This window comes from Elaeis guineensis, chromosome 12 (genome assembly GCF_000442705.2).
Source record: "Elaeis guineensis isolate ETL-2024a chromosome 12, EG11, whole genome shotgun sequence".
In the NCBI taxonomy this organism is placed as follows: Eukaryota; Viridiplantae; Streptophyta; class Magnoliopsida; order Arecales; family Arecaceae; genus Elaeis; species Elaeis guineensis.
In genome coordinates, this window is record NC_026004.2 from 9,188,198 (window position 1) to 9,212,577 (window position 24,380).

The following is a 24,380-nucleotide window of genomic DNA, read 5'->3' on the forward strand; positions in this document are numbered from 1 at the left end:
TCTCTAGAACGACGGCCATCTCGATATTCTCATCGAGTCGAACAACTACATTCTCGGTATTCTCGCCACACCCCCCATCCTTCACGGCGATCTCTTTCTCCTTCCCATGTACATAGTATCAAGAAGGGAAAAAGGCTGTGCGAACCTTCTCCTTCTCCATCCTCAAATTTTTCAAGGGACTCTACCCCTAGATTATCTCAGCAACGACTGCTCGATGACTACGAGTGCAAGTTCAAGGAGATCGACTGCCAACTTATCCAACTTCAGATGGAAGATCAAAAATCTTCCAGTGACTGTAACTGCCATATTGTCCAACCTCTCTCTCAGCGCATCCTGAACGAGCCGATTTTGTCTCGATTCAAGATGCCGCAGATGGAGCCATATGATGGCTCCATCAACCTAATTGATCACCTGAAGAGCTACAAGGCTCTCATGATGATCCAGGGGGCAACCGACGCCCTCCTATGCATTGGCTTCCTGGTGACTATTTGGAAGACTGCTCGAGCATAGTATTCTGGATTGTAGTCGGGATGCATAAACTCCTTCGAGCAGCTCAAGCATTTTTTCGTGACTTATTTCAGCACTATTCGAAAGGTGCCACGGACATCAGACAGTCTCTTCTCAATTAAGCAAGGCGAAACAGAGAAATTGAAGAATTTCGTGGCTCGCTTCAACACAACCACACTTAAGGTCGGAGACCTCAATGAAGATATGGCCATATCGATCATGAGGAGAAATCTGAGGAGATCCAAATTCTCCTATTCTTTGGATAAAACTCTTCCTCGGACCTATGCTGAATTCTTGAAACGCGCATACAAGGATATTCATGCAGATAAAGGTGCTTCTGACCGGCATCAGACAGAAAAAAAAGATCAGAAAAAGAAGCAGAAAAAAGTAAAGTCTCGATCGAACCAAATCGATCAACTACCAGTAAGTGAGCTTCACCTCGACAACGGAGTCCAAGGCTGAATAATTATGACAGGTATGACTCCTATACTCCTCTTTTTGCTCTCCATACGCAGATCTTAATGGAGATCGAAGGAGATGAGTACCTATGACATCTCCCACTGATGAAAGTGCCATCAAGGAGTCATGATAGAAAGAAGTACTGTCAGTTTCATCGTGATCACGATCATGATACCGAACAGTACATTCAACTTAGGGATGAAATAAAGGCCCTGATTCGACGTGACTATCTCGAAAAATTTTAACAAGATCGCCTGACTCAACCTCCCATCGACCAATAGCCTCAGCCACAAGCTAAAGAAACAATCAACAATCAACCAACAGCGGGAGTAATCAATGTGATCTCTGGATGACCAGACTGTGAGGCAACTTCCGAAGAAGAGTCAGTAAATAAACAATGACTCGACAATGTAATTTTTTTTTCAAAAGATGATGTCAGGAGAATACAAACTCCCTATGATAATGCTGTCGTCGTTTTGATGATGATAGCAAACTATGATGTAAAAAAAATTTAGTTGATAATGGAAGTTCAACTGATGTTCTTTTTTACTTGACTTTCTCCCGAATGCGACTACCGACTGACCGACTCAGAAGAGTCTCGATGCCATTAATCGATTTTACTGGAGATGCAATTATCATGGAAGAAAAAATTACTCTTCCTTTAACCGCAAGAACAGATCCACAATAAAGTACTATTCTCCTAATATTAACAATCGTCCGAGTTTCATCGGCTTACAATACCATACTTGGACGATCTAGACTTAATATCCTGAGAGCAGCAGTTTCAACATACATTCTACTGGTCTGATTCTCAATAAGAAATGGAGTCGGAGAAATGTGTAGAGATCAACAACTTGCTCGATGTTGCTTTCTGATCTCTACAAAAAATAATCAATCTGAAGACTTTATCTATTGATAAATTGGACCAAAGAGAAAATGAAAAAAGGGATGAACTAGCCGAGCAATTGATTTTTATCCTGTTAAGAGAAGAAGATCCTGAAAAGATGGTCCAAATTGGATTGCAATTATCTGATCCGAAGCGACAACAACTGGTGAATTTACTAAGAGCAAATATCGAAATTTTTGTCTGATCGACAACTGATATGCCAGAAATTCCTCCGAAAGTAATAATCTACCGACTGAACATTGATCCTAAAGTTAGATCGATGAGACAAAAGAAAAGACCTTTTGCTCCTGAAAGGTAGAAGATCATCGACGAAGAGATCGATAAATTTCTCACGGCTGGCTTCATCAGGGAAGTCAATTATTCCGATTGGCTCGTCAATATAGTGATAGTGAGAAAAGCCATTGAAAAATAGAGAATCTACATCAACTATACGAATCTAAATGAAGCTTGTCCAAAGGATAGTTTTTCTTTACCAAAGATCGACCAACTAGTTGATGCGACTTTGGGATACCGACTCTTAAGCTTTATGGATGCTTTTGCGGACTATAATCAGATTTGGATGGCACTCGAAGATGAGGAGCACACTGCCTTCATAACCGACAAAGGTATCTACTGTTCCAAAGTAATGCCATTCGGTTTAAAGAATACCGGAGCTACTTATCAACAACTGGTCAATAAACTATTCAAGATGCAAATCGGATGAAATATAAAAATCTACATTGATGATATGCTGGTGAAAAGCTTCCAAACTTCTGATCATGTTCGAAATTTGGAAGAAGCCTTTAGCACACTTCGACGACATCAAATAAAATTGAATCCGACTAAGTATGCATTCGGAGTAACTTCTAAAAAATTTGTTAGATTTTTTATGTCATAACGAGGAATTGAAGTCAATCTCGAGAAAATAAAGGCTATCATCAATATGAAGCATCCAAGCTTCAAGAAAGAGATACAACAATTTAATGGAAAGATCACCGCACTTAGTCGATTCATCTCAAGATCGGCAGAAAGATATTTATCCTTTTTCAAGACCTTGAGACAAGTAAAAAATTTTTTATGATCGAACAAGTACCGACAATCTTTCGAAGATCTAAAAAGATATCTGACATCTCCACCATTGCTTACAAAACTAAGGGTTGGAGAAATTTTGTATCTTTATTTGGCGACTTCGACAGAAGCAGTTAGTTCGATTCTTGTCCAAGAGGATGAAAATCGAATTCAACGGCCAATTTACTAAACTAGCAAGGTACTTCATAATACTGAAATAAGATATTCAAGAGCGAAGAAGATGATCTATGCCCTAATCATATCATCACAGCGACTTCGTCTTTACTTCCAATCATATTCCATAGTCGTCTTGACAGATCAACCGCTAAAGATAATTTTATACTGACCTGATACTTCAGGTCGAATGGCAAAGTGGACAATAAAATTTAGTGAGTTTGATATTAATATCGTCTGCGACCATCGATGAAGGTACAAGTTTTGACCGACTTCATCATCGAGTGTACTATATCTGACAATAACTCTAAAGATGAACCCAATAATAAATTATAGCAAGTTGAAACTCCTGAGGCCGACTTAACATCGGTGTGGGTGCTACATATTGATGGAGCATCCAATGCACAGGACAGTTGAGCCGGTCTCATCCTCACCAATTTTGAAGGGATTGTAACCGAATATGTCCTTCGATTTAATTTTAAAGCTTCAAATAATCAAACCAAGTATGAAGCTCTCTTAGCCGGCTTGAAGATTGCCAAAGAGCTTAATATTGACAACCTGAAGGTCTTCGCCGACTCACAGTTGATTATCGGACAAATTAAAGATGAGTTTGAAGTCTGAGACCCCATTATGATGAAGTATCTTCAAAAAATAAAAGATCTTACATCAACTCTAAAATATTTTGAGATCTCTCATATTCCAAGAATGGAGAATACTCGAGCTGATGTACTTTTTCGACTTGCAACTACTTCATTCAACTCGCTGGATCGGACATTCATCGAATGTCTCGAACAATCGAGTATTGATAAAGTCAAAAAAGTGCTACAAATTAATGACGAGCTATGCTGGATGGACCTGATTATCCAGTACTTGACTGATGGAATTCTATTTGTAGATCCTTCGAAAGTCAAACGACTAAGGTGGATGGCCTCACAATATATCTTGATAAATGGATAACTTTATAAAAGATCATTATCTCTTCCTTTACTAAAGTATTTGAGACCAGCGGATGCCGACTATACACTCCAAGAAGTTTATGAAGAGATTTGTGAAAATTACTTGGAGGATAAATCTTTAGCTTATGAAGTCTTACGACAAAGATATTATTGGCCCACTATGAAGAAAGATGCAGCTAAACTTGTCTGAAGATGTGAACCATGTCAGAAGTATGCTAACATACAACATCAATTGGCCAGCCAGCTGACGTCAATCATTGCACCATGGCTCTTCGCACAATAGAGAATCGACATACTTGGTCATTTCTCTCCGACATCCGATCAGAGAAAATTCATTGTAATTGCCATCGATTACTTCATCAAATAGGTAGAAACCGAACCTTTAGCATAGATCACTGAAAGTAAGATCGAAGACTTAGTTCAGAAATAGATCATATGTAGAATCGGTCTACCGCACACCATCATCACTGATAATGGTTGACAATTCGATAATCAGAACTTCAAAGAATTTTGTGTAAAATTTTATATTATGCATAAACTCACATCAGTCGGCCATCTACAATCCAACGGTAAAGTAGAGGTAACAAACCGAACAATCCTACATGATCTCAAGATCAGACTGAATGAAGCTAAAGACCTCTGGATGGAAGAATTATATCCAATCTTATAGACTCGCATACCGATGGGAGAATCACCATTCAATTTAGCCTATAGGATAGAGGTGATGATTCCACTTGAGATCGGATTACTATTGACAAGAGTGGAACAGTATGATGAGTCGAGCAACTTTGAATATCGGAGAGCCGACCTAGATTTACTTTCAGAAATCCGACAACAAGCTCAAGTTCGGATGGCAGCATACCAGCAAAGAATAGCCTAGTATTATAATGCAAAAGTTAAGTCAAAGATCTTTCATCCGAAAGATCTGGTTCTAAGAAAAGCCGAAGTCTCAAAGCTTCTAGACCAGAAAAATTATCTCCGAATTGGAAAGGACCTTACAGAATAATTGAAACACTTCGATCGGGAGCATATCAGCTAGAAGCCCTTGATAGGATGGCTATTCCTCAAAATTGAAATGCCGATAATTTGAAGATGTACTATCAATAAAGTTGTTCACATGTATGACATTCGAAATGAAATGTTGGGATTAAGAATTATGAAAGCTTCGTCAACCATGATTTATCTATAAAATGGTATGATAAATCAACAAACAACCGGTCAGCTTGTACTGACTATATTTTGATTTTCTATTGTAAAAATTGATTTAAGTTGAAGGACTACTCATGCTGACTTAGCTTTAGCTAAGTAGAATATTACGCCGACTCGATCCTGATCGAGTGAGAAATATATCGATTTGACTACGATCAATCGAAGGATATTCGACTTACCACCGTCTATCAAATATCTAGAAAATATATATACTAAGTCGGCTAACACCTAACTAGTGGACAAACTCTACTACGACTATCGATCGACATTCAACTGACTGATGGATGATCAGAAATTCGACTGTACGATATTGAAAATATAAATAAAAATAGATTCCATAAAATTTTTTTTTCATTCTTCGAAGAAAAGATTACAAAATTGGACCCAAGTCCCGATTACAAAATTGAACTATCTGATTACAAAAAGAAAAAAAAAATATTACATCGATCACCAGTCGGCTTCTTCATCACCTTACTCCGACACAGCCTCCATAGTTGGAGCAGCTTCTGGTGCAACCGATGCATCTTCTTCAGTCAGCACGGCAGTCTCCTCAACAACATCTTCTCCTGAATTAGGGAGGACGACGCTGCTAAGGTCCAAGTCCGAATACAATCTCCCGACGGCATCTCTACCGTCCTCGTATCCGACGCAGTAGGAGGCAAATCCACCCTTGAGAATTTCATCCTTGAATTTTTATGAATCTCTGAAATTCTCGATGGCCAGACTTAGAGTACCTCTCGCCGACTCATCTTCTTTCTTCACAAAGGCTGACTCTGCATCAGCTAGTGCCAACCTCTCTATGATGGCCCGATGCCTCCCGTGCTTCACTTCTAGCTCCTCTATACATCATCTCTCTCCCTCCGAAGTCGATTGATGGAATGCTTCTTGCTCTTAACTCAAAATTCGAGAGACGTGATGCTCTGATGAGCCGACTCAAGTTCGACTGTAGAGGACTATAGGTCAGCTGTCATATGGGAGATCTTTTTTTGGAGCATTTTCTTCTATTCAGTTGCCGTCACCTTGTCCATCCATACCTAATGAAGATCGGTGATTTTTCGATATCCACTCTTTAGAGCATACATATCGTGCACCACTGAAAGGAAAAGACAAGTCAAGTCAGATAAAAAAAAAAGAGGAGAGGAATGTTGGAAACTTATCCCAAGCATCGTCGGATAAAATGAAGAAAATATTTCAGACACCGTTTGATTTCTCCTGTTCTCCCCACCAGTCGAGAGAAGTGCAATTTCGATGAGTCATCTGGCCAATGATGGATTGGCCAAGACCGACTCACCAGCAGAGATACAAATGTTGAAAAGGATGGGGAGGCCCACAGATGACCCATCATCGACAGAAGTAGCCGGTGCCTTTCCTGGGTCTCCAGTCGGCGGTCGTGCACTGGAGATCGCCACGAAATCAGTACTTGACTGCACTTGAGACCGCTCCGCTGAGGAACAACTGGCACAGCAGCAGATTGTTCGGGTTCACCCGCGACTTCTGACTCGATCCAAACCCCCATTGATGGAGTTGCTGATGGTTCTGTCATGGCATCTTCATCTCTAGCCATCCTAACTCCAGCAGACAGTACTTCAGTCGGAGGAAGCATTGTCGGAGCCGACAATGCAATAACCGACTCGAAAACTATTACCAACGAAACATCAAATTTCCTTATCGGTACTAACTGGAAATCAACCCTACTTTTTCTCGATGGTCGGAAGGATCCAGCATCGGTCGCTACCCTCTTTTTGGCACCATGCAAGCAGATGTCAGTAGCTGAAACATGTGCCCTCATCCGCATAGCTATAATCAAAAGACAAAGTTTAGTATAAAATTCAGAAATAAACAAAGTAAAAAGTGATGTGACCGACTATGCCATACCTAAAGAAGTTACCGAGCTAAGTTCGGTATCATAGAGAGCCTACTTGGTCATCAGCTCTCGTTGAGGTGAAACTTCCATATCTTTTAGTCGGAGGAAGTCTTATCGATCGATGGCACCAACCCAACTATGCTCGTTGGGGCCAATTCTCAGAGCACCCCATCATGAAGGAAAGCCCCAAGGAGATGAAGAAGAAATGAAGAAAAATTGATTCTTCCATCCATAAATAGACGATGGAAGACTGGAGATGAAAGAAAGATCCTTCCTCGGATTGAAAAACCACCAACCCTTGGCCTTGAGATAGGGATGAAGAATAAAAAAATTCAAAAAAGAGAAGGACGAGGGTTGGTCGGGATAAGACGATACAATAAAGTGAAGCTGATAATCAGCCGGATAGAATTCAGAGCCAACTAAGCCAGACAAAGTTGATAATAATCAAAAAAAATTTGGATAAATTTCAGAATAAAAAATTGAAGATCGGCCCGAAGGTCCTCGACATAGAATGCAACCTAGTCCGGAGGAGGAGAGTTGATCCGACCATCCAGACCAGAAGCAGAAAGTTGATATTACTTCAGGATATAATACTATTTTCGAAGTCATTCGATATTGGATCCAAACAAAGAAGAGACTTTCGTCTCCAGATCCAAAAGAGAATTATCGATCGGATTCTCCGACCGACTATCATGAGAAAATGAAGCTTTCATTTTCCTACTTGCCATTAAAAATTAAAAAAAAAAACAAACAAAAACCTAAGGAGGAGTGAAAACTCAATCTGAAACTATGGATGACGTGAAGAACAGAGAAACTTGGAAAGCTCCTATCACTGGAAAGCTCCTAACACTGGGGCAGAACCTTCTGCTGCAGAGGAGAATGACGAATGCAAAAGCAGAAAATCCAAATAAAAGTGACTTCATATCGGACCCCACAATGATCTGAATGAAATCATTTAAATCAAGATTTCCTCATATATCGACATGTGGTTATATCAAAATCGATCATTGATCGGACGGTTCAACGTACCTACTCTCAGATCATGCCATTTCATCATTATCCGTGTGAACAGCACAGAGCCAATGACATCTAGACAAGTGGCCAAAATCTACTAGTCAGAATTAAATCATCCAGATTCTTCAGACGTCAAATTATCTTCCTGAAACGACATCCCAATGATGATCTCACATATATCGAAACAACAAAATGACTAGAGACCTTTCGTATTTCAAAAAATCATTAATGCCTACAGCCGAATCGAGACTCGAAACAACATGTGACAACTCTCTTCATCCAACGTGACAAACCACATGACAACACACATATCAGACTACTTTGGACTTAGGAGTAGGAGATAACTATTGGGGCGATTCAGCCAACCCTCCGATTTCGACTTACAATCGACCTGATAAGCACGACTTGCCGACTATCAATCGGTTAGCCAACTGACAGTCGGCTATCTGCAAATTTGATGGGGTCCAACTATAACAACTTGAATCATTTCAGATCGATAACTATTGACATATCAGAGTTACCGATCGATGGTCATTTGGACTTCTACAACTATCGACATACGATCGACATATCTTGATTATCGATGTATAGTCAGTTTATTTGAAACTGCCAGCACAGAAAGTGCATAATGGACAAAACATGATCAGTAACTGATATAACCATTCATTCTACAATCATATAATGTTGAAACAAGCGGGATCCATATGTCTAACCGTTACAGATAGTTACTAACTACTTGTCTATAAAAGGAGGTAAATAAACAGTATTTGGTAAGATAATTCTGGGTTGATACTTTGCTACTTTGAATATTCTATCTGATGTTCACCACTCTTCACTGACTTAAGCATCGGAGGGTCTCTGTCGGACATAATTTCGATCAGTGTGGACTTCTTTTGTAGGTACTCTTATCTGACGACGGGCACAGCAGGAGATTAGCAGCAATAGGTACCTTAGGTATTTTACTTTTTTTGTTCTCTTCTTCCACCTGCCCCACCCCCCATGCCGCTTCCCCCCTTCCCCTCCCTGGTGGTGTTCCCCCCACGCTCGTGCCACACCCCTCCTGCTCATACTGTGCCCGCCCCCCCACCTCCAATCGACGTCGCTTCCCTGCTCGTGCCGCAGCACCCCCCCATCTTCTTTGTTCTTCTTTGCCTCAACACCCCCCTAGTGGTGGTCTTCTTTCTTCTTCTCCATCATAGCCACCCCACCCCTTGCACAGTCTTCTCTCCCCTCTCTCCCACCCGCTCCACCGATTGGCGCTCGTGCCCCATCGACCCGCCCCCTAGTCCCCACGTGCTCGTGCCACGACTGTGCCTCCTTGCTCATGCCGCGCCCCCCACCCCCCTCTCACTCGATCGATGCTTCTCCCGTCCGTGCGGCTCTGCCACCGTGCCTCCCTCCCTTGTCCATGACACCCCCGACACCTCCAACGGGTCCTCTACCTATCAGTGCTCCATCCTTCACTCACGAGGGCCTCAATGCACCTTTGCCCGCTAGATCTTCTACCTCCGCCGCCGCCTCTTCCAGCTCCTCCATCTTCTGGAGTGGCAGTTAAGAAAAAAACATACAACATTAAAACAATCGTGGTTTTTGAAATATTTACGGTACCAGCCATACACATGACCCCTCATCTGATTAAAATATATATGATCTATATTTAATCCAATGGTCAGAAATAAATAAAAAATAAAAAAAATAGAATACCCTTGGAGCACTATAGCAAAATCTGGACATAAGATGTCATAATTTTTTTCAAAGAGCAGGAGTATTTTCATCATTCAAAATTTTCAAACAAAAGAATAGAACTGCAGGTGTTAAATGCACATTGAAAAATGATGGATATATGAACTAATCACATAAAATAGTGCACTCCACATCAGATTTTCTACACCACCTGTGGTGCACAAAATTTTTCATAGAAAAAAAAAGAGACCGTCCTGTGTAATTATCCAGGTTTAAATGTTTGGGGATATATCATCCGAGATCTGAATCGATGACCGCAAGGGCCGTGATCACTACAGCAATGCTTTGTTGCATATTAATATTGTTTAAATAAAAATTATAATTATAACTAACCTTCTATTAGAGAAAGAAGTTGAAATGATGTTACGGCACAAATAAAGGAGATCAAAACTATACTCTCTTTTGCCGGATAATGGGGAAGGAAATGCTAGACTTATGGACAAAATTATGCGGATAATGCTGAGGAAAAGTGACAAAACTTGAATCATCTTATTGTTATAACTCTTCGGATTTGGGAATGCCTCTCCATGTCGTAGTTCATTTCAGCATCGGCCATTGGTCCCAGCCTCTTTTGGTTCCATTCTCTTTTTCGAAAAATGCTTTGTAAATCATGGTGGGTGCGTACTGCATGCATCGTTTGCGATGATTGGCTCAAGCACGGAGCCGTGATGTAGCATCCAAAATTTTTTTTTTTTCTTTTTAACCTCATGGGCCAAACATCTTAAATAGTGTGTGAGGTGCTGCACCACCTATGATGTACAAAAATATTTTCTCTTTTTTTTCACTCCTTTTTATCTCTATCTTTATGGTAGGACTAAGTCCTTTCCGTTTAAGAGATTGGCATCTCTCTTCCACTTTGTGTGGGCCCATACATGATGAGATTCTAGCATTTTCTCCTAGCCTTGCTAATATGCCATTGCCCAATGAGGTGATTTTGGTGAGGACATCCGCTCTAATTAAATATGGAGGTAACTTTGTGATTACAATGTCACTGCTATTTCATCGAAGAAATTGGAAGATATATCTCGACCTAGATATCAAGAAGTGGAAAACATCAAGAAGAAGAAATGCCAAAGATACTTTGGCTTCATGATTGTTATAATTGTACTGATCCAGATGGATACATGGAGGCCTCGCTACTCAAAATACTCATTCCAACTGAGATGGCGTATTGTCGTCTACCAATCTTCCACTAAATTCGTAATGATCTCCATTACATGGATGCAGATGTATCGATCACCTCCTGCCGGTCACACCGCTGGCATTTCCTTGTCTTCATTAGCCATTAAATCTATTCCAATCTGGAATATTTTATCGTTGTCTACCACCCTCTCCCTGAAGACAAAACCAACCCAAGTCGACGTCTCGGTCCCGACCGGCCTCCCATCATTCCTAGTGCACTCCGTCCACCAACCGCTCTCGGTGAACCCGGCGCGGCTCTCATCGCGTTTTCAGGACCCAGAAAGGAGACCCTCGAAACAGACCCGATACAGATGTTCCACCTCTGGCTCTTCCAGCTTGGCTCCTGTGTGGGACGATGGGTGCAACTCTGGTGCTTCGACGGAACGACCTTCGGGAGTTGATGACGTGTAAGTACGGACCGCATGAATGATTAGGTGGAGGGGGTGGTAGCTATCCGTTGGGATGGTGCCGCGTGTCAAGGTAGAGGACAACCGTCTCGTGGGGGGGACAGCCGGCTGACGGCGAGGGGACCAGCTTTGACCAGCCACGGAGGTCGTCTTTGCGGCAATCATTTTAATACCACCCTCCAGCCTTGGAAAATTTCGTAACTACCCCTGCATGGTGTCTCGTGCGAGGTTACGAAATAACGGCCACCGTTATAAGAACGGCCTCCCCCATACATTATAAAATGTATAATAACAGAAAATAATATAACCATAATTATAAAATAATATGTTATTTAGTATTATTACAGCATGACTTTAACTTGTACTTTTATTTAGAAAACGTTATCTTTTAAAATTTAATATTTTTATCAAAATTCTCTTAAAAAAATGATTGTAAGTTTACAGGACACAAATATTCCTATTCAATAAAAAATAAAAAAAAAATACTGCTATTATTTCTGTATTATTTGCTATCTATTATTTTTATTATAATGTTATTATGGTAGCCATTATAACGAACAATACCGATTTCACATAACAAAGTAACTTGTTATTTGAAACAATTATGGATATAAAAAAATTATAAAATTCTAACATGAGAAAAGTGATAAAATCATATTTTATATTTGAAGAGTTATAATAGAATTATAATAATTTTTTTTATTTTTTAGAGATTTATACAAACTAAATTTGGGATATGTTGATGAAACATGTTTGAGTAACATAATATTTTTATAACATATCAACATATAATTTTTATTTTATTTTTTAATTGACAATTTTTATAATATTATTGTCTGTGAAAAAAAATAGTAAAATATTTATGAATCAACTATTTTTTTATAAAAATAAATTATAATAACTTTTTTTAGTACAAAAGATAGAGTGAAAAGAACGTCCCGCATAGCAATTCCTTCTGGATGTAATCATGAGGATCTTCACTCTGTGGAGTGAATGTAACCATGAGGATCCTCACTCTGCGGAGTGAATGTTCGATGTGAGAGCACTAAGCACGTATTCTCTTCATATTATGTTTGAGTATAGCCAAAATCGATTTTGAATCAGATGAATATATCATTCTCCATCCCACATTAGTATATAATGGATCAGATACCGTACTTCATTCACACCTACATAGATTAAAAAAAATAAATCTTTCTTGCTTAATCGAATCTCATAGATTCAAACCTCCATCGCGTGGGATGGATGCCATGGCCCGCTCCATTGGGCTCCCACTACGAGTATGATAACTATGTTCTTTATGGTTTGGCCCTCTCGATCATATTTCTATATCATTCTCCATGGAACTAATTTCCTTAGCAAAATATACAATTTCAAATATCATATATCAAATTTTATTATATCATGTATTTGATTTTGGATTTGACGCTCCATATCTCATCTCATATCCATCTTAGCACGACCTCTTGCTTATACGAAACCCTCGTCCAAATTTCTACCTGCAATTTTATTTCAAACACCTGTACCAATTTCTTTATCAAAAAAAAAAAAACACCTGTCCAACTTTACCAAAAAAAAAAAAAAAACACAGGTACCCAAAAACAAAAACCGCATTCAAAGTACATCATCACCCACGCACACTTGCACGTTCGCACCACCTCTCCTTGCTCGCATCTCACGTTCCCCGGTACGCAATGGAAACCCAGTAGCCATCTCACCCTCAAATTTGACAAGTAGACGGAATCGGTGAAGCCAAACAACGCCGTGTGGCGATGCTATCGAGGCCGGCTTTTTTTTTAAAAAAAAGAAAAATAGTGGCAAACTGGCAATACAGGAATTTTCTTGGAACACCAGGTTCCTTTGTTTTGGTTTTGAATTCCGTTAAAAGGGGATCCACCTTCGAAGGCCCTCTTCGAAATTTTAAGGGGTGGGAGCAACTGTCTCAAACGGCGGCACCGCCGGGCCCACTACTCCATCCGCTAGCCGTCACCGCCTCCTCCGCCAGTTCCCGGAGCTCGAAAACGAACCCAAAACCACCTTCGCTATGGATTACGAACGAATCGAAAAGCCTTCTCCTCCAGTACTCTCTCTCTCTATCTCTCTCAGATTTTATGTCACTCCGAATCTGGAGTTGGGTTATCGCTTTTTTGTGTGTTTGAATTCGATTCTCTGCATTCTTTGTCGGATTTTTTTGACTATGGTGGTTAGATTCTGTGCGTTTGTGAAGATTGACGTGGTGGAAGAGAGGGATATGGAGTGGGTTGAGTTTGGGAGTCAGTGTGGGATCTGATGAAGAATGCGGAGAGATTTGTGTCTTTTGGAATGGGTTTTGGTATGATTGTTCGAATTTGATGAGTTTTTTTTCTTTTTTTTTTGGTGTGTTTTAGGGCGGTGGGTTTTCTCCCAGTAAGCTTCGAGCTATTCTGTTGGGAGTGGAGAAGAGGAGGAAAGAGGATGAGATGGAGTCCAAGTTCTCGCTGAAATCTGAAGAAACTGGCGCTGAGATTGATGACACACGTAGGATTCTTTGTAAAAATCTCATCTTTGAATGAAATTTATTTGAAAAATCTAAGCTTTGGATTCAGAGTTGATCGAGCTGCCGTGAATGTGGGTAGGTGGTAGTGTTCCCGATGAGTACAAGGATGTAGACATGGTGAGCTCCCTCCCTGGATACTCTACGTCGTTGGATACAATGAGTGGTTATGGATTTACAGATCAAAGCCTATCGAGTTCGAGAATTAGATCTCAAGAGGAAGATTCTTTTGATTCGGAGGGCGTGTCGTCCACCTTCGAATTCCACAAGGCTGAGCGTGCCTTGCATCGGTCGGCTCTCGTGCCGCCATTCTCGAAGCCGGCGCCTTCGAAATGGGATGATGCACAGAAATGGATTGCAAACCCCAACTTGAACCGGCCTTATAAAGCTAGTGGAGGTCAGCCGAAGAAGATGGAGAAGTTTGGTTATGGTAGCAGACAGTCTTCGATGAAGGTTGTTCTGGAGCTTGCAGAGGACGCAGAGACTAAGAGGATTGATCCGAGCCAGGAAAAGAGGGAATTTGGTGGGCAGAAGGCTGGGAATTGGGTGCCCGACCTATATCCGGTGGTGGATTCCTGTGCCAAGCCTGCAATTAATGTTGAGAACTCAGTTGCAGATCCAACAAGTAAGCAAAATGTTTTTTTCTAAGTTAAAATATTTGCGTAGTGCAGTGAGTAATGTCTGTTATTTTTCACCGTTAATGAATGGATGAATGATGCTGGCAGGTCGAATAAGTATAGAATTCAAATCCAGACTGCGTTTTAGTCATTTCAAATGTCTTGTGGATTATAATTGCAGAGCAGTTTAAGGAGCTCCTGAAAAACAGATTTCCAAATTTACTTGAATTATGTACAAAGAAGTAATTCAGTTGATTATGTTTTATCAAAAAAAAAAAAAAAAGAAGAGTTGATCAGGAAAAAGCATTTTTAACAGTCTTTTAAACTATTCCAATTGCATGTTCCATAGAGTTAAAAATCATGTTGCATTTTATGTTCATCAAATTTTAAATAAACTTCTGATTGGATTATGTTTATGTAAAACTAAGCCGAGAAAAACAGATGTCATTCTTTGGTCAATTCAGAATAAAAAATTTAAAATTTTATCTCTTCTTCCTTTTCTGTTCTTTTTCTCGGGGTGGGAGGGAAGGGAGGCGAGAAGAAGACGCTGGGGGAGGGGGGAGAGAGATGGATTTTATTGGAATTTTTGTCAAGGTTAGAGCATTTGAAGAGATCTTTTAATGTGCAATCTTTTGCAGTTTCTCTTAGTCGTCATGATTCATCTGCAGTACCTCAGAATGCTCCCACCTTTATTACTCCTCCATCAACTGTCAGGTCTGTATCTATGAGAGATATGGGCACAGAAATGACTCCCATTGCTAGCCAAGAGCCCTCTCGGACAGGAACTCCTGTGAGAGCCTCAACACCAACACGGAGCCCTACTTCTTCTCGATCAACAACTCCACAGAGAGATGCACCAAATTCAAACATTGTTGCAAACATTATTGGTTCATCGGACAGCCATGGGGATAATAACAAGGAGTTGAGTGAAAAAGAATTGCAAATGAAAGCTAGAAGAGAGATAATGATTCTCGGCACACAACTAGGTAAGATGAACATTGCTGCATGGGCTAGCAAAGAAGAAGAAGAAAAGGATTCATCCGTTTCTCTCAAGACCGTGCCAGTTGACCAATCAAAAAGTGTTACTGAGATGCGTGCAGCAGCCTGGGAGGAGGCAGAAAAGGCCAAGTATCAGGCCAGGTAATTACACAATTAGACTTTCTTCTAATTCCTGTCTGTTTTTTATTCTTTTGCAAATTGTATGTTTTAACTCACTCATTTCAAATCATATTTGAATATTTGATTCTTGAGCATCAATCATAGGTTTTTGGTATGTTGGCTATTGGTAGATTTTAATTCATGATGATACTGAATTTTCAGGTTTAAACAGGAAGAAATCAAAATCCAAGCGTGGGAAACTCATCAGAAAGCAAAAACTGAAGCTGAAATGAGGAAAATTGAGGTACAATTTATTATTATATAACAGTGAGTAAGGGTTGTTGTTCCATATGTAGTTGTATTCTGTTGCATGGATCTACATAGACATACTGAAGGGACATTGCATAAAGCTCAACTGAAGGATAGTTTGGTTATTTGCTCATAGTAAAAAGAACTTCAGTTATTTCATTACTCTTAGTATGTGCCTTGAAATATTATTGATTATTGGAATAGAAAATTAAGCTCTTAATTTCAGAGATTTATGAAGAGTGCATGGAGTCAAAACCTTGATGTGTTAGAATTTATCTTATCATGACCGACATGTATTTCAATATTGTAATTTTGATCGGCTTTCACTGTATTTGTCATTTTAATTGGTTGCCATATATAAGGACCATTCTTGTTTATTGGTATATATTCATAAAAGAACTATAGCAAATTTCCTTCTTTTTTTTTTCCAACTCGGAGAGGTGGTAGGAGATCTATTGACCAAATAAAAGACAAGCAAGCCTTTCCCATTATTATGGTGATAGGATGAAAGCATTTTCAGCTAGAGATAGCATGTGAAGAGATTAAAATGGGCTTCTTTAAGGAAAATTGAAGAAATAAGAAGATATTAAATGATTCTATTTTATAGAAGCTATAGTTGCCACTTTTGGAAAAATTTACTTTTAATATTTGAATGCCATCCAAGTTCGCTGTCTGGTACCGGACTTGCGATGGTACCATCCTATTGTAGTGTTAGTACACTTGGTATGGGGGCCGTTTTGGCATTCGGTATTAGTATGGTATGGTACAGTTGGTACACACCGATACCAACTGATATGTCAAACCTTGATGCCATCCACAACATGAGTACCATTGTGGAAGTTCTTTGTTGCATCCATATCTAAATCTCCCATCGGATTGCATGAGCATGGGATAGTGCATGGAATATTATGATGTGGTCCACAGGCTGGGCGCTGCAAGATGAAGAACCATTGGAGAGGGTATGTTAATTTTGGTGAACTAGCTTGTTTGATAAGATTTTGCAAACAAGGGGGCTTATAAATGATTGGAGATGTGAAGCGGTATGTTGGTCACCTTAGGTGCAGGTTAGAGGAGCGGAGCACATGTTCGGAGGGAAAGAAAGCTCAAAATGGAGGGTTATAAATGATTGGAGAGGCTATGTTAATTTTGGTGAACTAGCTTGTTTAATCAGATCTTGCAAACAAGGAGGGTTATAAATGATTGGAGATGTGATGCAGTATGTCAGTCACCTTAGTCAGGTGCAGGTTAGAGGAGCAGAGCACATGTTTGGAGGGAGAGAAAGCTCAAAATGTGGGTGTAGGAGTTTGAATCTAGATAATTTTGGAGCAGGTTTTTATTTAGAGAGCTCAAGATGTAGGTGTAGGAGTTTTGACTTTAGGTAATTTGGAGCAGGTGCACACCCTGCCTCGAAGATTCCAGCTGCTAATAAAGGCACATGTTTATAAGAATATATGTGATAAGCAATGCTGCTATCTATCTCCAAATTAAAACATTTGAACCAAAATTAGTAAGAAAATAAGATAACAAACGTTATGTTTATTCACCATTTTGGCCTTATGCTAGGAAAGTCAACTATTTGAGGACATCCAGAAATGAGAAAGAATGGACACTTTTTTGCTTCTTCTTCATCACCACCTTCTTTTCTCAGAAAGCATAAGATATAGCACCCAGATAAATAAATTGATAGGTTCAAGACAGGTTGAATGCTAAAACTAATTGCAGTAATATAAGTAAGTAATCATCACTCTATATCTATATCGAGTAGGCAGGATGTACGAGTACTTGTGGTCTTTCGAATACAGTAGTTGAGACAATTTAGAACAAGGATAAAGAAGGTTAAGGATCCAGGGCCAAATGAATACCATTTTCAGTTTGCAAAATCATGAGAGCAACATGTTAATATGCTATGATTCTTTTGCATGACTTGTGATGTCTGGATGTGAATATTTATGACCTGACTGCAGATGATTTTAAGCTAAACCTGTAGATGTTTCACATGTCTTCCCTTTTGTAGTAATGTAATTTAGGCTTTACTGTGTTGGGTGTTGGTGCTCATTTTTCACAGGTTGAGGTGGAGAGCATGAGAGCTCATGCACATGATAAGCTTATGAACAAGCTAGCAGCTGCAAAGCATAAAGCTGGGCAAAAGCGGGCATTAGCAGAGGCCACAAAAGACCAACAAGCTGCAAGGACAGCTCAACAAGCAGAGTACATAAGAAGAACTGGCCATATTCCTTCCTCATTTTCTTGCTGGAATTGGTGCTCTTAATTCTGTTTCGCTGAAGCAGCTGCTACCGCTATGTCTAAATATTCCAGCATTCTTGTTGATTTAGTTGGTTCGTAATCCTTATTCTGCAAGATATTTGTAGTGCACAAATTTGTTCCGGTGCCATTTGGTCTACCTAAGGATATAAGAATATGTCCATTTTGTGTTAGTGAATTGTTAGTTTTTATTTTACCAACTGCCAAATTATAAGTACATGTTTTCATCCCAGTATAGATCTGTTCCTAAATATATGTATTGAACTCTTGAAGCACATTGAGATTTAATAGCTGTGAAAAGCTTATGTGTGCATCAACAAGGAAAAAGAAAATTGTCTCAACCATAGCTTAGAAAATCGGAATCGAATCTTCTTCACAGATATCCACATCCACTTTAACTTGTAACCTTCTGGTGAATGGAGCTTATGACTATGAATGTGTGTGTGTATGTGTGTATATACATGTGGGACCATCATGGTCCTGAAGGTTCTCCTTTGGAAATGAAGGTAACAAAGGGAAGGAAGTTTTGGGTTCTCTTCTGCAGATGGATATTGTTTGTCAAGCATGGTAACTTCTTGAGTTAGATGTTCAACACTACTCTCTGAGCCTGTTTAAGCAAATGTTTGGTAGAGGCAACAGATTTTCATCTAAAGTCATGTAAATTAGAGTAAGACTGGATGGACTTTGTCATGGAGTCTGGCCGGGGATCCTCACCAGTCACGCAGATTCTTTGAATCATGACCAATTTGCAAGTGTTTGTATGAATTTATCTCTATCTGCCTGTTGCATTTCTTTTAGGCCTTGAGTAAGGATGCTTGTGTTCATTGGAGGAGGATTAAAAAGAGCTTTTTACTTCTTTTCTTAGCTAAGAGGGTTGCCACTCTTTCACTTAGTTCAGCATTTGTTTTTTCTGTTTTCCTTTTATAGGTATGACTTTTGCTTGTGATTTAGATTCTTTCAAATGCTGTGGCATGAAGGTGTTCTCTTCTTGCCTATATCAAAGGTCTTTGGGCTTGTGAAGTTGTGATGTGAAGAGGAGATATTTGCTCTTCCTTTCGTATTTTTTTTTGGGTAAGACGACTCCTTTCATTAATGGTATATGCTAAACAAAGAATTCAAGTCCAACCAAGATAAGGTCTTCATATAAAAGTCGAAATCCAATTCAATTTAAAAGCCCAAGTCGGAATATTTTCTACCTGTATCAGTCTATCATTCACTAATTATTTCATATGGGACTAGATCTCATATGTGATTCTTAACAAAGTGTGCCAGCAATTTATAAGTGGATCGATTGATTAAAGGTGGATAACCATGCCGGCTTTAGGATTGAAATTTTTCTCAATCTCGTTGAACTTCTTAGTGTTGAAATATCTCATTAAGAGGATGACAAACTGGGCCACAGCCCATAACTCTTGCCTCATGCCCCGACTCGTATTTCCCCAAATTGTTGGGCCTAAATATAAATTGTTTTATTAAAAGAATTCAGGAAACGATGCTTAATAAAAAAAAAAGGAAAAGTTCAGGAAAAGACGTTTGTTAGGGACTATAAACAAACAATAACTTGGGAAAGAGCATTGAGGCCGTCAACAAAAGCTCGGTCCAGAAACAACTTTCAAATGGTGCTGCGCTTTCTTAATGTCAGAAAAACCGCAATCTTTGACTTCCTTCAGGTGAAACCTTGTGTGCCGGTTATGGCCATCCATGTTCTCCTACATGCATGCACGTTAGGTATACTGGTGCGTGGTGCCAGCATTTTAAAAACAATTCATGGGCATCACTGATGAGGCCAAAGGTTGGCAGTGCACAAGAGTCATATTTTGTCACCTGAGTTGTTGGAGAGTCCGAGAAAAACAAGCATGGCTAGTTTAGATTAATGCCTTCAAAAGATGTTCTTGTGGTCCAACGATTTGACTCAATGAGTCCACGAAGGAACATCTCAGTCTCAAACAACCACCATCTATCAGTCTATGCGGACATTTAGACTTTGTAGGGAATTAAGGTGACCCTAGCTATAAGCTTTTATCTGGCAGGATTTAAGCATTCGTTTCTTTGGCCCACCAGTAAAATGGACAAAAGGGCTCGAGCCGAGCTGATACGCCATTGGTAAAAGCTACCTTAGACATTGTCTGAAGGTGAGGTGATAGTATTATTGCTCGAGCAATTCATTATATCAACAAATCCTAGAACTGTGCAAATAGATGAGCTACGTGTTCTCCCATATGCTTGACGTGGATCATTTTTCCACCATTCCTATGAGATGGTTGGCGGTGCTCGCACCACTGCTCTAAAGAAACACACACTAAGAGATGACAGATGGTGACACATCACTGCTTTCTTCCTCGTAGTCACTTGCATTCAAGTGTAGTCCTCAAGTGCCTCTCATTGTATGCAGAGTGGGACAAGCACATCAGATAGAAGAAGAAAAGTCCATTGCATGCGATTATAATGCTGGTACCTGGCTGCATAAAGCTAGCACTTCTTTAATGGAGATGACAAGACGGCTAGCTAATTGCAACGGGAGGCTCATTCCTGTGCCCTGCGACTCCACAGTTTTGCATCAAACAAGATACAAGCATACCAAGTTAACGTGTCAAAAGCTTGCAGAGTACATGCATGGCTCCACCTGACATGTTACAACATTCAACACATTAAAAAAAAAAAAAAAGAAAAAGAAAAAAGGTTCAGAGTACATGCATGGCTCCACCTGACCTGGCCTAGAAATCTCACCATATCTATCAGTGGTGATCTGTCTCGTTAGCTTAAACAAATTTTTATGTCACAGAGGACACTGAGCCACCCCTGTACTTGAAAAGTAGCATCCCTTTCTCGCTCCATGCATTGTATAAAAAATTGGGATATATCTGGTTGCAGGGCAAGGTGGCTCTCGGTTACATGTCCTTGGAGATCTGGCATTCATGTGTGTGTCGGCTCCCATTTGAAGCTACTACCACCCAGCTAGCTATCCCATGCTCTCATAGTGGAATTTTCAAGAAGGATCCCATTTTGGTATTGCGAGTCCACCTGACGCATTAAGCTAAAGGAATGTCCTTATCTTGCTCCTCATGTGGAACACTGGTTCCAATTTATAGTCTGCAATAATAACAAAAGTTGAAGTGACTCCTTTGTCAAAGATTTTCTCTTCTGATGTATCTCATCCAACAAAAAAGAAAGAGCTAATAAAAGCATGCTCCTTCTTTGGTTCTCTTTTCTCTAAAGAAGGAACCAGGCTATCAAGCCTCGTATCTAAACCTACTTATGAGCACATCTGCGAATTTCTAAAGGTATCATAGGCCTCCAAATGCTGATGTAACTAAATTTAACTTGCCACGAGTGCACGCCTGATCCTGAAATTAATTATCATCTCTAAGTTGGGCAACGAATTTGGAATTTATTCATTCTCCTGTTGGAATCCAATGCATAGTTATATGACTTTATTTTTCCCCTCGGTAGTAGAAGCCATGGGACTTTTCAATGAGCAAGTCCTCGTTATCTTCTTGCACAGAGTGCTAAAATTTATTTGTAATCTTCTGGAGCCAGAGGAGCTCATTGTACTCCAATCTTCCCATGAGAGATCAGGAAGCCTTTAAAGGCCTTTGTTTTTAACGATCCTCCCCATTCAGTGAAGCCCAACATGTCCCATTGCTTCACATTAACACCCCACAAGTCCTCCCAGCTTTTGTCTCTCCCCACATCCATTTTCCCCTTGTCACACTTTTGGTGGGGGCCCATCCACATAACATCAAACTTGAAAAGGGGCCCAAGCTTTAAGTTAAAGCCATTACAAGCAGGTGGGAATCATGGTGAAATGATTTAGTGAGGAGGTGATAGAGAGAAAGAGAGGGAGGTATCGAACTTGGATTGGGGGGACCATGGGCATGGCTTTAAACAAGATATGGGTGTGCTAATTGAGATCATGTGAGCCAATATTCCAAGGACCATATGATTGAGTCCTGGTTGCTTTCTTTGACCTGAGGGCATGATGGCATGTCTTTCTCTCTCATTCACATGATGCTCTCTATGCTCACTGTTAACACTGTACGAACGTCACCCATGCCCCGACTAAATCATCTCTATTGCTTCAGTGGTCTCTTCTTTGTGGGCCAAAGAGGACTGTCACGGTCGCACGGCTGTCGTCCTGATGGACACCAGCACAATTGATATCAACTTTTAGTGCATCGAGTGGGCCAACGGGTAGACGAGGGTGAAGGAGATTTTGAATACCAGAGCAGTGTCAAACTAGGCTCATTCCACAATACAGTAATTCCTAACCATCAGAGTTAGCACTTCATACTTTTATTAAAGGTTGTTAGCCTGGATTCATGTGGATATTGGCATTTTTTAAATAGTTGACAAACAATAAAACCTGAGCTGAACTTGTGCTTGGCCTGTGAACTTTTTATAGGCGGATCTTTCTTGGAACAAGGAAAATGGGAAAGTAGATGTGGCAGCAGTTGATGGAGCAGTGCAGTATGCTTGCTTTTGGAAAATTGTAGCAGATGATGGTTTTGAAGTACCTTATGGTGGGTCTGAGATAAGTTCATGGAGCAAATATGAGTTGGATGGGTGGGGTTCACCATGGATAAGTATGCAAAGAAAGCTGAATTGTGGTCCTTGGTCCCTGCAGTTGAGAAGTGTTAAGGGACAGCTCTCCATAAAAGTAGTCGAACATGCAGGGATCCTGCTTTGAGTTGTAAAGGGTTATCTTATTACTTATATGAACTTGTCTTTCCAAATGCATCCAACTATAAAGCCCTCTCCAAAAGATGGGTTCCTAAACTATCAGTCATGGGCAAAAGCTCCAAGCTCATAGCCAGTGGTTCAATAAGAGTAAGTGCAACCATTTGATGGCTCATATCATTCTCTGTTTACTATAAGGAGAATGGGCAAATGTTTTAAAAAAGTGGAAAAATTAAACAGGTAAGGAGCAAGGCAGTTATCGTTCTTTAGACTGACTGATTTAAGATGATTACATGGTTGCAGAGATCTTTTCGGGAGAGAGAAGTTAATACTGTGCGAGAAACAGGAAGGCCAAACTTCGACCAGCCAAGAGGAATAATTCTGCATCAAAAACTTTGGTCCAGAACAGCTACAAACACCCTGAGTAAGCAAAATCACGTAATTATGTGCATTGCTTACGCAATAAAACCTCATCAAAAGTGTTATTAAATCGCTTATAATAGAAACAGAGAATTGAACACCCCTGATCAACTGGAATGGTGATATACTGATATCCAGGGGAGACTTGAAAGAGGCTGCAAAGCATATGAAGCAGAAAGGGTTTTGATTCATCTATTTATGTCGCAGTGCTGCTATTTTGATATGTTAAAATCTTAATAATTTTATTCTGGTGTATTGATTTGCTGTAGAAGCATTGGTGCCCACTAAAAGGCAACTGCAATCGGGACTAGTAGCAGAACAAATCACTCTCACTGCATGCCGTCGGTGGAATGAAACACCATGTGTTTAGAGCTTAGGCTGTTGGCTATCACATCATTGCCCTGAAGAGGGGAAGTAGGTTAGCTATTTTATTTTGGATAGAAGCATTATTTTAAGCCAACGTGTTAATTCTTGGCTAACCTATGAAGCTAGTGAGCTACTTTGCCATGCAAATAGACCATGTCATTGCAGAAATGTTGAGTGCATACCCTGTTTGATGTGACTGGTGAACTAATGAAAGCCTTGGAACATTGAAAATATCAGCCTCATGCAGGAGGAAATAATAGATTTGTTTTGCTTGGAAGGTAGCAATAGTGGAGGATGGTTAACATTTCACATGGTTTGCTACCTCCTCCCATGTTGTAGTGTTTAAACAAAATTAGATGGTGTTGCACATAACATAAGCCACACTAGGTAACCCTTTGTGCTTGTGGTTTGGAATTTGATTAGCGCAAATCTAGTTGGTTGGAAAGAGCTAGAATAAATGCATGTGCTATGACTACAAATATGGAATCATCATGCTAATTACATTCACATATGGAATGAAGTACAGGGTTTTAGAAATGGAAGAGAGATTAGCTTAGCTATCTTATGTCGGATAGAATACATCATTTTGAGCAAATATGTCGAGTTCCGACCTACTAGATTGATTCCTT

The 24,380-nt window shown here is 40.0% G+C and overlaps 1 protein-coding gene across 2 annotated transcripts; it reads left to right on the plus strand.

The window, feature by feature from the left end:
• The first annotated feature begins 13,390 nt into the window (after positions 1-13,390).
• On the plus strand, positions 13,391-18,563 carry LOC105055364 (uncharacterized). 2 transcript variants are annotated; one of them, XM_073246593.1, is made up of 6 exons: positions 13,391-13,549; positions 13,857-13,998; positions 14,085-14,627; positions 15,258-15,759; positions 15,940-16,021; positions 18,092-18,563. In XM_073246593.1, exons 1-6 carry the CDS (start codon positions 13,514-13,516, stop codon positions 18,293-18,295), a joined length of 1,509 nt encoding a protein of 502 aa, XP_073102694.1. In that variant the 5' UTR covers positions 13,391-13,513; the 3' UTR covers positions 18,296-18,563. The 2 variants fall into 2 exon arrangements, with proteins under 2 accessions (XP_073102694.1, XP_010935433.1); XM_010937131.3 differs by having other exon boundaries at positions 13,857-13,986.
• Positions 18,564-24,380: the final 5,817 nt, after the last annotated feature.

Bases quoted from the DNA above. Each gene is read 5' to 3' on its own strand.
- LOC105055364 (XM_073246593.1), top strand. From the start codon at position 13,514: ATGGATTACGAACGAATCGAAAAGCCTTCTCCTCCA. The intron at 13,550-13,856 runs GTACTCTCTCTC...GGTGTGTTTTAG, and splicing joins TCGAAAAGCCTTCTCCTCCA to GGCGGTGGGTTTTCTCCCAG. The intron at 15,760-15,939 runs GTAATTACACAA...CTGAATTTTCAG, and splicing joins AAGGCCAAGTATCAGGCCAG to GTTTAAACAGGAAGAAATCA.